The sequence below is a fragment of the Andrographis paniculata genome, unplaced genomic scaffold (genome assembly GCF_009805555.1).
Source record: "Andrographis paniculata isolate CXL003 unplaced genomic scaffold, ASM980555v1 Contig69END, whole genome shotgun sequence".
Taxonomy (NCBI): Eukaryota; Viridiplantae; Streptophyta; class Magnoliopsida; order Lamiales; family Acanthaceae; genus Andrographis; species Andrographis paniculata.
The window spans coordinates 2,074,321-2,090,661 of record NW_026137605.1 but is presented as its reverse complement, the minus strand read 5'-3'; the positions used below and the strand labels follow the sequence as shown (position 1 = coordinate 2,090,661).

General features: G+C 34.6%; 1 protein-coding gene across 2 annotated transcripts; it reads right to left on the bottom strand.

Annotated features, from left to right (window-relative positions):
• Nucleotides 1-601: 601 nt before the first annotated feature.
• Nucleotides 602-6,716, bottom strand: LOC127263651 (VAMP-like protein YKT61). Of its 2 annotated transcripts, XM_051292781.1 has the most exons (7): nt 6,628-6,716; nt 6,222-6,549; nt 5,806-5,903; nt 5,628-5,732; nt 5,412-5,477; nt 995-1,081; nt 602-906 (listed from the first exon to the last, which is right to left on the bottom strand). In XM_051292781.1, the coding sequence occupies exons 2-7, from the start codon at nt 6,415-6,417 to the stop codon at nt 856-858; spliced, it is 603 nt and encodes a 200-aa protein (XP_051148738.1). In that variant the 5' UTR covers nt 6,418-6,549; nt 6,628-6,716; the 3' UTR covers nt 602-855. The 2 variants fall into 2 exon arrangements, with proteins under 2 accessions (XP_051148738.1, XP_051148739.1); XM_051292782.1 differs by lacking the exon at nt 5,806-5,903 and having other exon boundaries at nt 5,628-5,764.
• Between the last annotated feature and the right edge of the window lie 9,625 nt (nt 6,717-16,341).

Sequence of the window (16,341 nt, the reverse complement as noted above, 5' to 3'; positions counted from 1 at the left end):
TTGCCAACGAGATAAATACAAGACTTTGCCAACGAGATAAATACAGGACAAAAATGATAATAGGTATACGTATGGGATGTTTTTTACAATTTTTCCTATCTTGATCCTTTGCTTTGCTTTTGGTGACAAGTTTCGTTTATCTTTTTCCGGTGGCATTATAGATCTTGAACCGGAAACCTCAACTTGAGGACGAGCTCTACAATCAGCTTGTTGATAAAGCAGAAGAAGAAGGATACGATGTAAGCAATCTACAAAAGACATCACAAGCGGCAAATCCACCACCTGAGTGAACATCCTTAATTAATTTCCAAAAAAACAATAAAATTTCAATGACTTTCTCATGTAAACTATGATCATGCAGTCAAATAATTCGCAAGTATGATTGCTCGAACTGTGCACGTACCTGATCAGATTGTTCCCTTGAAGAAGCTAGTTAGCCGGACAAATTGAAAGTGTACCTAATGATATAGAAACTTGCTTATATGTAGCCACCATGTTAGAATCAGTATATGCGTTGCCAAAATTACCATGTCATATCGAATAATTCACAATATGCTGCAATTAGTCTAGCGTAAAAAATGAGGACTGAAGTCAAGCAGTATTCAAGTAATGTTAACTTATTGCACAAGAACTAAATACAAAATATCCATCACAATAACTGATCGAATCAAATTGATATACATATCATCACCACAGCAAACTCGCCAGCATTTAACCTCAAACAAGATAAGAGACAGCTGATAGAAAGTTCGGAATCATAACATTGTACATTCAATCATTTCATCATGTAAACAACTTTCAAACACATTATAGTGCAACGACACGTTCAGCATGCAACATTAACACCTGAAGCATTTACAAGATCGTGCAACATTGATTTGTTTTCTTCGCTTGCTTGTAGAACATCTGCTTCAATGTTTTCAAGAAAGATTCTATGATCAGAAGATTTGGAATAACAATATGGCTAGAGCAATAAAATCAAATTGAAAACAACCTGAGAAGCTGCACTAAGATCAGAACTCTTCTCAACTAAACTGTCCAACTTCTCACCACGTGCCAGGACGCTATCTATAGTTTTGTGCTGAGACAAGTGCCAAGCAGATATTATATGATAATTGATGCAAGTAACAAAGAAGGGCAAGAAACTAATACATCAAAAGGCTGCAGTTTTAATCAACAGCTACTACAGTAACAGCTGCTTATTAGCTAATCCATGAGCATGCATAATGATTCAAGTACCTGTTTGGGTAGTAATGATACAAATTTCTATATAACAAAAGCACATCGTTTGTTCCTTTTGGGTTTCTTTTGGTTTCTTACTATTCCGTCTTTACCTTTCTCAATAAAAAATTATTTTTTCATCTCAAAAAATACACCAAACTATTATTTAAACCAAAATCCAAACCATCAAACCCAAAGAAAACCTCAAAAGAAACAAACTTTACTTAAAGGCATCCTATGTAACCTTCTCTTCATAAGCTTGTTGAGCATTACAGAATTGAAATTTGTTAGTTTTATATCTATATCTATGATAGATATGATTTAGTTTGGATTTTTAAATTTAGTTTGTTGGATAGATTCTCTATCAACCCCTATATATATATATATATATATATAGACATGTATATTTCCCTCTCATTTTTCTCTTGGAATGAAATAACAATATATTCCCTTTTTTCTCCTTAATTGTCTATGTTGATGATATTGTCATCACTGGAGATGATGTACTGTATTACACAGTTGAACGCACATCTACACAATTCGACAAAAGATTTGGGATCACTATGGTATTTCTTACAAATTGAGATTGCTCAATCAAATAATAGTGCTATCCTATCTAAGACAAAGACAAAATATATTCTTGATATGTTGGACAAAACATGCATGAGTAAATGTAAGACTGTGGATTCTCCTATGGTTCTAAATACAAAGTTGTTTCCTGGACAAGAGAGCCATTGACCGATCTACAGTTTATTGAGTCAATTCCTTCCGTCTCGATGTGATTCTCATTGGAAGACACTTATACGCATTTTGCGTTATATTAAATGGTCTCCTGATAAATGTTTACTCTACACAAATCACGGTTCTAAATACAAAGTTGTTTCCTGGACAAGAAAGCGTGACCGATCTACAGTTTATTGACTCAATGCCAGCCGTCTCGATGTGATTCTCATTGGAAGGCACTTATATGCATTTTGCGTTATATTAAATGGTCTCCCGATAAATGTTTACTCTACACAAATCACGGTCACTCTAAAATTGGTGGATATTCACATGCTGACTGGGCAAGGTCTCCAATCGATACATGCTCTATTTCTACTTATTTTGTATTTGTTGGAGGTAATTTGTTATTTTGGAAAAATAAGAAACAAGATATGATTGTGTGTTCTTCTATTGCTGATGCTGAATATTGTGATATGGCCTTAGCAAAATGTGGTCTTCTTTGGATTAAACAATTACTCTGTGAATTCAAATTCTATAAAGTGTCATAGATGAAGTTATGTTGTGATGACCAAACAACACTGCACATTGCATCAAATCGAGTATTTTATGAACAAACAAAGCTTATTAAAATAGATTGTCACTTCATCCGGGAAAAGGTGTTACATATTAACAAAAGCCCTAAGAGGTCCAAGATCCGAGTTCATCTGCAACAAGCTCAAATCATACGACTTATACGCTCTAGCTTGAGGAGTATCTATATCTATAACAGAGATTATTTAGTTAGAATTTTCTAGATTTAGTTTGTTGGATAGATTTTTTATCAACCTCTGTACATATGTATATTTTCCTATTCTTTTTCTTTTGGAATGAAATAAGAATATCTTCCCCCTATTTCTCTATACAATTTAAGTTTGTTAGATTGGACTCATTATTTATGATTAGTTTAGACCCATCTAGCCTTGATGGTCACATTGATCCTCCTAACCCTCAGCTTATTGTGAAGGACTTTACTCAAGTGCGGAAACTCTCTCATGGCACTAAGACATCTTCCATTGGCCTTTTTCTCTCTATGGCGGCTATGTGTAGTAGGCCTCTACATCAATTGAACATAAATGGTGTGTTGTTGAGGGTTTGGGTAAATGTTTTTACTATTCAATATTTTCCCTAAAAGAATATGAAACTTCTATTTATTATTTTTTATATTACACTAAATATAAATGTTACCTTCAAAATACCATATCAATACCTATTTATATCACATCAAACAAATATTTATATTCAAAATCTTTACTATTCAAAATCCAAACCCAAAATTCAAACCCCAACTAGACACACTCAGAGAATGTCTTCCTTGTATTGTGAGCAACCGTCTGGTTTTGTTGCTCAAACGGAGTCCAATTTCATTTGTCGGCTTCATCACTCAATCTATGGCTTGAAATAATCCCATGGGCATGATTTGGTGTTTCCATCTTGTTATTTAAGAATTTGGAATTACAATATGTTATTTTGATCATACCGTATTTAATAAGCTTGCTCCAAAAGGACGTTATGTTTACTTGGTTGTCTATGTTGATGATATTGTCATCTCTGGGGATGATATGGATGGCATCACACGATCGAAGGAGTACCTACACAACCATTTTCAGACTAAATATTTGAAACCACTGTCATACTTTTTAGAAATTGAGATTGCCCAATTGAAGAATGGTGTTATCCTATTTTAGAGAAACATGCATGACTAAATGTGATATGTGGATTCTTATACAAATACGAAGTTGCTTCCTAGACAAGGGAGCCTTTGACTGATGCAGGACGATATAGAAGGCTAGTTGGCATGCTCAATTATTTCATTATCACCTGATCAGATATATCATTTGCGGTAATTATCACACTATTACCCAACCAGATATATATCATTTGCAGTAAGTGTGATTAGTCCATTCTTTTAGTCTTTATGTCACTCCCATTGGAAGGCACTTATGCGCATTTGTGGTATATTAAAAGGTTAGGTGGGAAATGCTTACTTTATACAAATTACAATCACTCTGAATGGTTGGATATTCAGATGTGGATTGGATAATGTCTTCGGTTGATAGACATTCTACATCTAGCTAATGTGTGTTTGTTAAAAGTAATTTGATATCTTGAAAGAATAGAAGCAAGATGTGGGCGCGTGTTCAAGTGTTGGAGCTGAGTATCGTAATATAGCTTTAGTTACATGTGAGTTCCTCTAGGTTAGCACCTTATATTGTATCAAAATTTCATGAAAGAAGCATATTGAAATAGAATGTCTATTAAGGAGAAAGTGTTATCTCGAGGTATAGACACCAAATGCATCATCAAGTGACCAACTTGGAGACATATTGACAAAAACTTTTAGAAATCCTAGATTCGAGTTCATTTGTAGCAACCTTGGGTCATATGATTTGTACGCTCGAATTTGAAGGGATTGTTAGCTTGATCCCCCATTATTTATGATTAGTTTAGGTCTATTAAACTACATATATTTATTTATTGTGTTATGCAATTTGATTTTCTCTTATGAATCCAATAAACTTCTACAAAGTTCTAATGTACCGACATGGAGCTGAAGGATTGAACTGTGAAGTTTAAACTCCTGTTAAAACATGTAAAATAACTTTTACTCTATAAACTAAATTTGAGGGTGCATAATATTACAAGCAGCATGAACAATGACAGGCATCACCCCCCATATATATATATATAGAGAGAGAGAGAGAATAAGAATTGAAATTCTGCGGAAGTGCTTAATTGTCTTTTCACCCATAGTCCTAAAAAGCACAAACAAACTAGCCTAAGGCACATGCATCATTATATTCTTGGGCTCTTAATGTTCGTGAAATGCTTCATTCAAGCATATCAAAGTCCAAATACATACTTTATTGCTTTGTTCTCTATACCGATAAAACTATAGTGTTACTTCCCTGATTCTTCCCCATTCCTTATCTTCAAGGTCTAAGCAAGTCATTGCTGCATGCAAAAATATTGATGATGCTTTTTATTTGTGGGGAAAACATATGCTATTGAACATTCAAGGAATGAAACAATAAAGAGGAACTTTCAAAGCATCTTGAGTTGAGTTACAGTAAATGCAACTTACGGAAAATAGCATCACTATGGCAGAGCAACCGTGATATACAAAATCAGCACTATTTCTCATTCGCATACTGAGTGCTATACTTTGTATGTGAATATGAGATCATCATAAGCTAGCAGATTGGTAACTTCACAATAATGAACACTTGGAAAATACATTATATAATAGATTAGATGCACAATAATATCAAAACATCCATAAAGATCGAGATAGTCGGTGACACTGTCAGGAAGAAAGGTAGTAAGGATGAGCCCAGACTGCCCAGTAGGGTTTAAGGCCAAAAGATCAATAAACTGTGAAATAACTGTAGATGTTTTGCAAAAAGTATGGGTTTGAGTAGAATACTCACAAGAATGATTTTTGTTTCATCCAACTCTCGCTGAATCCTCAACAGCTTGTCAGCCTCGGCAGGATCCTAAAAAGTTGCAAGATAATAAGCCAAGAAACTACTAGACAAATATTGTCAAGAATTCAAGATCGTACAGAGTACTGATGAGCTAAAGTGGCTCATCATGTCCATCACAATTTTTCTGTACATTCCAATTAGCGAGTAGGATTGAAATACCTGAAACTTGGTCAGTGCTTCACTCAAAAATGGCCATTGTTGAGTACTGTCAGCTTGCACAGTTTTCCATGAATCACCAAAGTTCTTTTGATATTCATCCAAGAGCTGCCATAGCAACAATCGCGTGTATGCCTTCTCTATAGAAAATCAATCATTTCTAAACATAAGTTGAACTCACCTGGTTGAGCAATGAAAATGCACTTCGGACAGGATAGTGATCATCCATAAAACCCAATGCACACAAGCCATTTCGATTGTATGAATGAACCTTGTACTCTAATTTACAAATTAACCAAAGAACAAAGTCAGTAACTTTTGTTTATTTCAGCGGTAAAGTCATCATACAATGGCAGTGCAGAAACCATGGACACAGTTGGAGCATATACTGATTTTATTTCAAAACTAACTTGGCATAATTGTGTTCATCAACATATCTAAAAAGAAAACGCAGTAATGATTCATCAAAATGACAGAAGCCAAGCATACAACCCTAAACTATCACAGAGCTCCGCCTGATCGCTATTATAGCCAAATACCAAACAGTTAGAAGAACAAGTGAAACATAAAATTGCAAAAGATCATAGCCGATCGTACCTTCATGCTGCACCGACTGCCGCTGGCCGGGCGGCGTCCGCTTGGCTACCGTCCGACCGACGAAGACAATAAACTCCCTAACACTGGGGCGTTGAAAGAAGCCAAAACTGCTTAGATCCGAGGCGTTCGCCAAAATAACGGGGTCCGAACCTTCTGGAGTGCATTTCAGCACAAGCAACGCCGTGATCTTCACCATCCTCTCCTTTTTCCGCTTTTTCTCAATGGACAGAAAGAGGAATCGCAATAAAGCAGCGGAATCCAGTCAAATTCCTCCCCAATTAAGCAGAACCCCGGCGATGGAGCAAAATTTACGTATCTTGCGCAACGTCTGCAGCGAATATGTTTTACGTTATCTATCCATTCATCTCTTTCAAATGGAAAAGCGTTAGAGGAATATGATGCTCACCGTCGCCGGTGGGTTCTTCAGCTGCCGCCGGTGGATTCGAAATTTCTTATTGCCTATATTATAGGCCCTGTCGTTTTGCTGGTAATTTTTTTTTTTTTTAATGATTTTAAAAAGTAATAGGATCACGATTACTGGATAAGAAAAACAAGATAATTATTTTGGAACAAACGAAAATGGATAAATAAGACAACTCTATTGGGATGGATGAAGTACTATAATAATAATAATTTTTGAGTTTACATATAAGTCCAGAATAATAAACACGTATTTTTTTTTTTTTTGATAAAAATAACTATTGAATATGAAAGTTTTATAAACAAAACTCAGAATTAGAGTGAAGGGTTCCTAGTTTTATCAAAAGTCATTTTTAGTGGATTCAGAAAAGTAATGCGTAGACTAACCTAATGTCCTGCAACTAGCTCTAACAAGACAAGTCACACTAGAAAAATCACGTGTGACATGTGAACCTGAAGACGTTATTATTTTGTCAATATTCCATTCAACAACTATAAATTTATACTTTAGATCTAATTTATAAGCTATGTAAAGTCGAATGTATTAAGGTCGTATACTAGTTTATATGTAAAACACAAATTCTTCAAGTAAGTCATCTATCTTGAAATTTCTCTAAAATAGGTATTTTTAATTTTAGAGTTTTTCCAAGTAAACTTTTGAAAGAGATTTTGCATATTATTAATATAAATAGTTTAATCAATAATTTTAAACTAAACTCAACTCGAAGATATTGATTACATATTTTACACTCCATTATTTTCAATAGAATTAAGCTTGTTTGACTTACACTCATTTATCTTTCTTATATAAGTTTCATCATAAAGTCCTCTCGAAATACTTGTCATTCTCTCTTTCGAAACCGAAGAATTTTCAATAAATTCACCTTCATCATTATTTCATAATAAAGTACACGTCAATATAACAAATATGACATCAATTTGTACATTCATATATTACAATGACCTCACATCGAATCTAATACCTTGCTATATTACAATGACCTCACATCGAATCTAATACCTTGCAAACTAGGTCCGACAGACATGTGACTTAAGGCGTCGGGGGTTTGAACCCATAGCCTCAGGGTCATAAGTCCAACCCCCATACCACCAAACTATCTCTTACGAGACCGTTTTTTGTTGTTTTGGGTTATACTGTAATACCCTGTAAAAATACTCGTCGGAAGTTCGCCGGAACTTGCAGGAGTTCGACGCTGGAGTCGGACAATATTATTTTGGGCCTAATTTATTTTGGGCTTTTGGTGTAAGAAATTAAGGAATTGGCTTTAAATTAGGAGTAAAATTGAGTTTGGAGTAAAATAAATAATAAACTAGATTTAGTTTGTCCGTATCTCTAAATTTACATATCTTTATCCGTAATTTGTTAAGATATAGCATATCCAAGTTAGAATGTCTATATATATATATACATGATGAGTCCAAGTCTTTTATATTTAATAAAGTATAAAATAAAATAAAATAAAATAAAATAAAGGAAAAGAACAGAGGCAGCACAACAGAACACTAAGCCAGCCAGCTAACCTTCTTCTTCCTTGGAATTCTTCTTCTCCAAAACTCTTCCTTTTGGTCTATTCTCTTAAAGTAAGTGAGATTAATTTTAGATAGATGATATGTTCTAATCCCTAGACCTATTGATATTTTTCTAAATTATTTGTCAAATGGGTTTGCTTTAAAACTGTTAAATTTTGTCAATTTCTTCTAGAAAGTTGATTATAATGTTATCTAAGGCTTATGTGAAGATTATTTTTGGATTTTAAATTGAAAATCATAGAATTTATGAGATGGGTTTGAAACCCTAGTTTTGCCCTAACCTAGTTATGATTTTTGGAAAAAAAAAATTACGATTATATTTAAATATTATGATTTTTTGGTATTGTGATTGACATATTATTCAAATGTTTATTTGGTGAAATAAAGAGATTATAGCGAACTTGTTGGGTCTAATATCCTACTTTTGCTTGGTTAAATGTTGACAATTGAAATATTTTGAGTTTAAAACACTCTTTTTGAAATTTGCCTAAGAGCATGTTGAGTATTTGGTCAAATTGGTAATTGAAACTACCCGTCGAGTCTGATCAACTTGTTGATTGTTTGGATGATAAGACATAGCCTTCCACCTCTGTGCCTTGCAAACCACGTGAAGGGTATACCGGTATTTTAGGATAATTAGCTAACCTTGAACTAGATCCCGAATGGGTTAGGTCAAGGGATTGAGATGGCGGGTTCCCTTTTTGGGTGATTCCGAGGTGCCCGTCATTCAAGATGGAAAAGGTCTTTGGACTGTCATCCGTGATGGAGGGTTGGATTGCGTACAATCCCCTATTGGTATGTTATATTGGAGACTAGAGGGTTGTGGGCCGTATGGCGCCCATCGCAAACTAATAATAAATTGATTTACGTGTACTTTGGGTTTCGAACCCTTATGTACACATTGTGGAGTTTCTTTTGAGGGTTGCGACCCTACGTTTGTTATGTGAAACTATGTGACGTGTCATACGAAGTAATAAGGTTAGAAAACCGGGTCGAGCCAGCCTGATTAAGGCCTAGTGGAGTTTTCTTCGTGATGTGCTCATCACTATTATTTGAGAATGAAAAGGAGATATAAGGGAGGCGCTAAAAGACTCGTGTGTGTGAGTTCCCCTTATGTGATACGTGTCATCTTATTCAAATTATCTTCTTCAAATGATTTTGTGGCATTATACCGTATTAATTTATCTTCGATTAATTGCGGTTACTCAACCGTTGTGTTGACCCTCTTCTTACAACCTTTTTATAGGTGATCATCGGGGGGAATTATAACTACTTTATTTTCTAAAATATTTTTTAAATCCATTATTAATGTTTAAGAACTATTTTCAACTTATGCTTTTGACTCGAACTTTATTTATTTAAATGATAAGCTGGTGCATTTTAATTCTAAATCTTTAAATTATTGTTTTGTAATGGTTATTTTAGCCTTAGCGACACAACATAGGGCTAGTTGGTTGATGAACGAGCCTTACAGTGTGGCGTGACGGTGACGCTCCGGTTTGAGCCGGTCGGGGTGTTACATATACAACTTGTAAAGTTTTGTTCTCACACGTACTTGATAAAGATGCATTTTTCGATTTATCATATAGTTTACCCCTAAAAAAATTTAGGATATATGCATAGGCAAGACAACCAAAAGTTTTTATTTGGTTAGCATCTGGTTACCTAATGAAGATGCATTTTTCGATTTATCATCAAATTTACTCATTGAAGAAATTGGGACATGTGCACATGCAGACTACAAAAAGTATTCAAATAATTAACATTTGATTTCTTCCCATACCACACTTTAGTTGGACTATAATTATACAAACTCTACTTTCGGTTATAGATTGATCAAGTAAACAACATATGAGATAACTTCTCCATAAAATTCAGTTGGCATTTTTTTTTATTTTTAACATGCACTTGGTCATATTCATGTTGGTTCTGTTTTTTTTGTTCGGCAATACCATTTTGTTGTAGTGAATATCAGGCTATCGATTCATGCTTAATGCCATGGATTTGACATACTTTGTTAAATATTGAAGATATTTATTTTCCTCCGCGATCGTTTCACAAGACTTTAACTTATTTGATCATTCCGGTAATTTCTCAAAATTGAGGTGCAAAAACCTATCATGTCACAATTTGAAAATTCCTTCAATTGAAAAAATGTTACAAATATTATTCAATACATCAAGTTTTAACACAAATAGATTGTTTGCTTCTAAACTAATTTTGACTTTGGTTTTCCTTCACCATAGTGCAAAAATTACCAATAAATTGAATATTAGTACTTTGGTTTATTTTTTTCTAAGAGACCAACACTTGACAAATCGATTTGTGATATAGAAAAATAGAATACCTTAGATATTTTTTCAACTATTCCATTCTTTGCTTCGAGTGAGAATTTCAATGTCTTCAATCTTGTACGTCTTGATATCTCCAATTGTAACTTACCCATGATTAGCTTTGACTAAAGTGAATAAATTTTTATTTTCAATCATGTGCTTGCTTGCCCTACTGTTCAAGTACCACATATCTTTAATATTTTCATTTGAAGCAATCGACAAGATATATGTATTTTCAACTCATTTTTCATGCACAAAATCATTCTCACGCTTCTTCTTTGGATAATTTTCAAACAATCATAAATTTTGTATTTAAGTATATGACAAATTCAATATAAAATTTTGTACCTTTATAATTACCACACTATTTTTCTCCTTCAGAGCTATTGGAATAACGTAATTCTCATCTTAATGCAACTCTTTCTCTTTTGTAGATGGTTGTTTATCAATACCTCGCCCGTAGCCTTAGTTTTGTCCTTATCCACGGTGATATTCCTGAAGTTAGGCCGGTGTTAGGCCAACTTTTGTGTATGAATGAGCTGCAACTAGGTCATTCGATATTGAAACTTAAAAAAATTAAATGGATTGAATACACTACTCATATCAATAATATGTACATTTTTTTACTGGAGCCAATTTGAAGGAATTATAGAGCATATTGACAAAGTGTGCTAGAAAGACGCATATTGACTTGTAGGGCCAATTTAACCCTAATACTTGGCTTACATATCAAAATGTTACATCCATATCCAAGAAATGAACCACAAGCTCATGTAAATTGGAACTTTAAAATGTGATCTTGAAAAATAGAAATTTGTGGATTACTTTAAAGTATTCTTACTTCACGGGCTTCCAACTTGCCTTAGAACTTTTTAACTTCATTGACGAGAGATCATGCAACTCATCAATAGTTACGACAATGTCATCAAATTTATTTGATCGGCTACACAAGATTTTCTCGTCTATTAATTATATCTCAACAATTTCTTCATTTGATGTCATTTGATTTACAAAAAAAAAAAAAATAAATAAAAAAAATTGCTCTTATAAAATAATTACCAAGTTTTTTCCAATTTCTGTCATTTTTATTTTTTTCAAACTTAGCTCTTAATGGTTGATTGCAAATGAATAATTTTTTTAACTTGATCTTGACTAGAGTACGTAATGTTGGTTGAATAAGTTCCTGGTTTTTAGGAACAAATTGAGTTTTTTAATTTAGTCTTCCATAATATTAGGAAGTTATTTTTGCTTTCCATCATATTAGGAAATCTGTTTGCTTAATTTCTTATTTTGATGCTCTACTTATGTAAACCAGTCCGGCGCTTCTTCCAATGATTAATGCAATTTCCAGTTCATTTTTTCCGACCATTTTTGCATTTGAGTGAGTGTTAATCTGATATCAACAAGTGGTATAAGAGCCAAAGAATATGGCTAATTTGGATAAATTCATACAACCAGCGATTCCCAAGTTTGATGGCCATTATGATCATTGGTCATTATTGATGGAAAATTTCCTAAGAAGTAAGGAAATGTGGAACGTGGTGGAGGAAGGAATTGGTGGAGAAACTGAAAAGGTCATTGAAGAATCAAAGCTAAAGGATTTGAAGGTAAAAAATTACATGTTTCAAGCAATAGAAAGGGATATTTTGGAGACGATATTGGACAAGACAACTTAAAAAAAATAATATAGGACTCAATGCGGCAGAAATATAAAAGATCTATGAAAGTGAAACGGACTCAATTACAAGCACTAAAAAGGGAATATGAGTTTCTATCAATAAATGATGGCGAAAAGGTTGACGTCTATCTAGCCTGAACACTAACAGTCATCAACAAGACGAAATCAAATGGTGATGCATTGAGTCCAAGCAGTGTGATGGCCAAGATTCTACGATCCCTAACCCCAAGATTCTACGATCCCTAACCCCAAGATTCAACTATGTGGTGTGTTCCATTGAAGAGTCAAATAATCTTGATATTATGACTATTGATAAATTACATGATAGCCTTTTAGTCTATGAACAAAGAATGATTGGACAACAAGATGATGAGCAAGCTTTGAAGGCAACAACCAACTCACCATACCATGGTAGAGGTCAAGGACAAGGAGGCAGACGAAGTCGGGGACATGGCAGATCTTCATTCGATAAAAGTGTTGTCGAATGCTATAAATGCCACAAGTTAGGTCATTTTCAAAGAGAATGTCCAGATTGGGAGAAGGATGCGAACTATGTGGAGCATGACGATACAAAAGAGATGGTGAAGGTTCAAGGAGATTAAATAAATTCGAGGATAGAGTGCGTATGGTTCTTAGATTCAGGTTGCTCTAACCATATGATTGGTAATAAATAATGGTTCTCCTCGCTAGATAATACCTATCGTAATCATGTCAAGCTCGGTAATGATGTTCGTATGGTTGTCATAGGAAAGGGTCATATACAACTTGAAATAGAATGCATCATACATACTCTAGCTGATGTTTATTATGCACCCGACGTTACGAACAACTTGATTAGTATAGGTCAAGTACAAGGAAAGAGAGTAGTTGTAGTCATAAAAGAAGGATATTGCTCTCTTTATCATCCAAAGAAAGGGTTGATCATAAAGTCACAAATGACAACAAACATGATGTTTTTACTCAATGCTAGTCCAGGATGCAAAATGATGAATGAAGACAATGGTATATGTCACAAGACAGAAACAATCAACAATGCTCAGCTTTTGCATCAAAGGTTTGGCCACATCAGGACCAAAAACATAAAATAGTTGTAGTCATAAAGGAAGGATATTACTCTCTTTATCATCCGAAGAAAGGGTTGATCATAAAGTCACAAATGACAACAAACAATATGTTTTTACTCAAGGCCAGTCCAGGATACAAAGTGATGAATGAAGGCAATGATATATGTCACAAGGCATAAACAATCAACACTACTTAGCTTTGGCATCAAAGGTTTGGCCACATCAGCACCAAAAGCATAAAATAGTTGTAGTCATAAAGGAAGGGTATTGTTCTCTTTATCATCTAAAGAAAGAGTTATCATAAAGTCACAAATGATAACAAACATGATGTTTTTACTCAAGGCTAGTCCATGATGCAAAGTGATGAATGAAGGCAATGGTATATATCACAAGGCAGAAACAGTCAACACTGCTCAGCTTTGGCATCAAAGGTTTGGCCACATCAGCACCAAAAGTAAAAACTCGATAAGAGGGCTGCCAAGCATCAATGAAGAAGTCAACCCATGTGCGGATTGTTTAGTAGGGAAACAAACTCGAGAATCCTTTCCAAAAAAGAGTTCCTAGAGGGCCAGTCCCGTTTGCAGCTTGTGCATACAGACATTTGTGGACCTATCTCTCCTCAATCCAATGGTCAAAAGAGGTACATAATCAATTTCATAGATGATTTTTCCAGAAGATGTTGGAGCTATTTTTTTACTAGAAAAGACGCAAGCTTTGGATACATTCAAGAAATTTAAAATTCTTGTTGAAAAAAAGGTTGGAGCAGAGATTAAATGTTTAAGATCAGATAGGGGAGTAGAGTTTAACTCGAGTGAGTTTAAACTATTTTGTGAAACCAATGGCATACAACGACAACTCACATCGAGTTTCACTCCATATTAGAATGACGTAGCAAAAATGAAGAATCATACTATCTTAAATATGGTGAAAAGTATGCTAAATGCAGAAAATTTCCCGAAGAAATTTTGGGCAGAGGCAACCAACTGGTGTGTTCATATTCTTAATCGAAGTCCGACTGCTTCCTTCGTTGATTGTACGCCAGAAGAAAAATGGAGCAATAGAAAGCTATCCGTCAGTTACTTTAGAGTATTCGGATGCGTCGCTCACGTACACGTCCCCAAAGAGAAGAGAAAGAAATTAGACAGCAGAAGCATGAAGTGTGTTATGTTTGGTGTTATTGAGGAATCTAAGGCCTATCGAATATATGATCCAGCCAACAACAAGATCGTGCTTAGTAAAGATGTGGTATTTGAAGAAGAAGTGGCTTAGAAATGGAATCAAGACTCTGCAGTCATTCACACTGATCTTGATTAGGAAGATGATGATAAGAAAGATGGATATGATGACTTACACAATACTCTCAACAATCCAAATGGGTCTGACAAGTTAATTGAGCATTATGATAGTGGGCCCTCAAGCCAGAATCAAGAAATTCCACATTCAGATCCAAGTACTACTAATGAAAGAAGTAGATGGGAAACAAAGATGCCACAATAGATGAATAATTATGTTAGCGGTGAAGGCATATTGAGTGATGACGAACTGGAAGAGAATGTTGCCATGTTTTCTTTCTAACAAAACCATTAAATTACGAAAAAGTTGCTCAAGAAGAGTGTTGGAGGAATGCCATGAAAAAGAAGATTGACTCGATCGAGAGAAATAACACATGGGAACTGTGCGATTTATCCAAAAGAGTTACGAAAATCGGAGTAAAATGGGTATTCAAGACCAAACTTGACAAATATGGTAAAGTTGACAAGTACAAGGCACGATTAGTCGTAAAATGATATGTTCAAATGAATGAAATAAATTATTCAGAAGTCTTTGCTCTTTTAGCCAGATGGGACAAGATCATAACCGTACACGCTTTTGCTGCTCAACAAGGTATGAAAGTTCATCAATTAGATGTTAGAAGTGTCTTTCTATATAGAGAGTTAAAAGAAACAATCTTTGTGGAACAACCCCAAGGATATAGAGTGAATGGTAAGGAAAAAAAGGTTTATAAATTGAGAGAGGATTTCTAAAGGTTAAAGCAGACTCCGAGGGTCTGGTATAGACGTATTGAGAACTACTATGTTCAACAGAGTTTCGATAAATGCCTCTATGAACCAACACTTTTTGTGAAGTTGATGAAGGAAAAGGGCATTCTTATAGTTTCAGTCTATGTTGATGATTTGATTGTTACTGGCACTACACTGAGCTTGATAGAAGAGTTTAGAAACTCAATGAAGTCTGCGTTTGAAATGTCTAATATGGGGGAAATGTGTTACTTCCTTGGTGGGAATCTGCATATGTCAAAAGAAATATGCTCGGTGGCAGATTCAACATGGAAGATTGCAATAGTGTCAAGAATCCGATTGTTCCATGATGTAAGTTGATTAAAGATGATCATAGCGGTTTTGTTGATGCGACTCTGTACAAACAAATGGTGGGATGTGTTATGTATCTAGCTGCTACAAGACAAGAATTAATGTTTGTTGTTAGTTTGTTCAGTTGTTACATGGACAAACCGACAGAACAACAAATGACAGCCATGAAAGGGTTCTGAGATACATCCAAATAACATAAAATTTTGGAGTATTTTAAGAAATGAGGGAGTGATCAATTAATGACATTTTCTGATAGTGATTATGCAGGTGATCATGATAATTGAAGAAGCACTTCAGGCTATGTTTGTTTTTTTTGAGTGGAGGTGCTATTGCTTGGTCTTCCAAGCGACAACCAATTGTAACTCTCTTTACTACGGAAGCCGAGTTGGTAGCTGCTACAGCTTGTGCCTGTCAAGTAATATGGATTAGGAGAGTGTTGAAACATATTGGTTTGTCTCATGAATCAAGCACAATTATTAAGTGTGATAATGTGTCAACCATCAAGCTGTTAAGAAATTCAGTGATTTATAATCGTACCAAGCATATTGATGAATAATTTCCTTCGAGATTTGGCTAGTGAAAGTGTTATAGAATTGAAGTATTGCAACACCCAAGCTCAAATCGTTGATATAATGACAAAGCCTTTGAAGCTTGAACAATTTAAAAGGTTGCATGGTGAGCTATGAATGGGTGAAGTAAACTAAA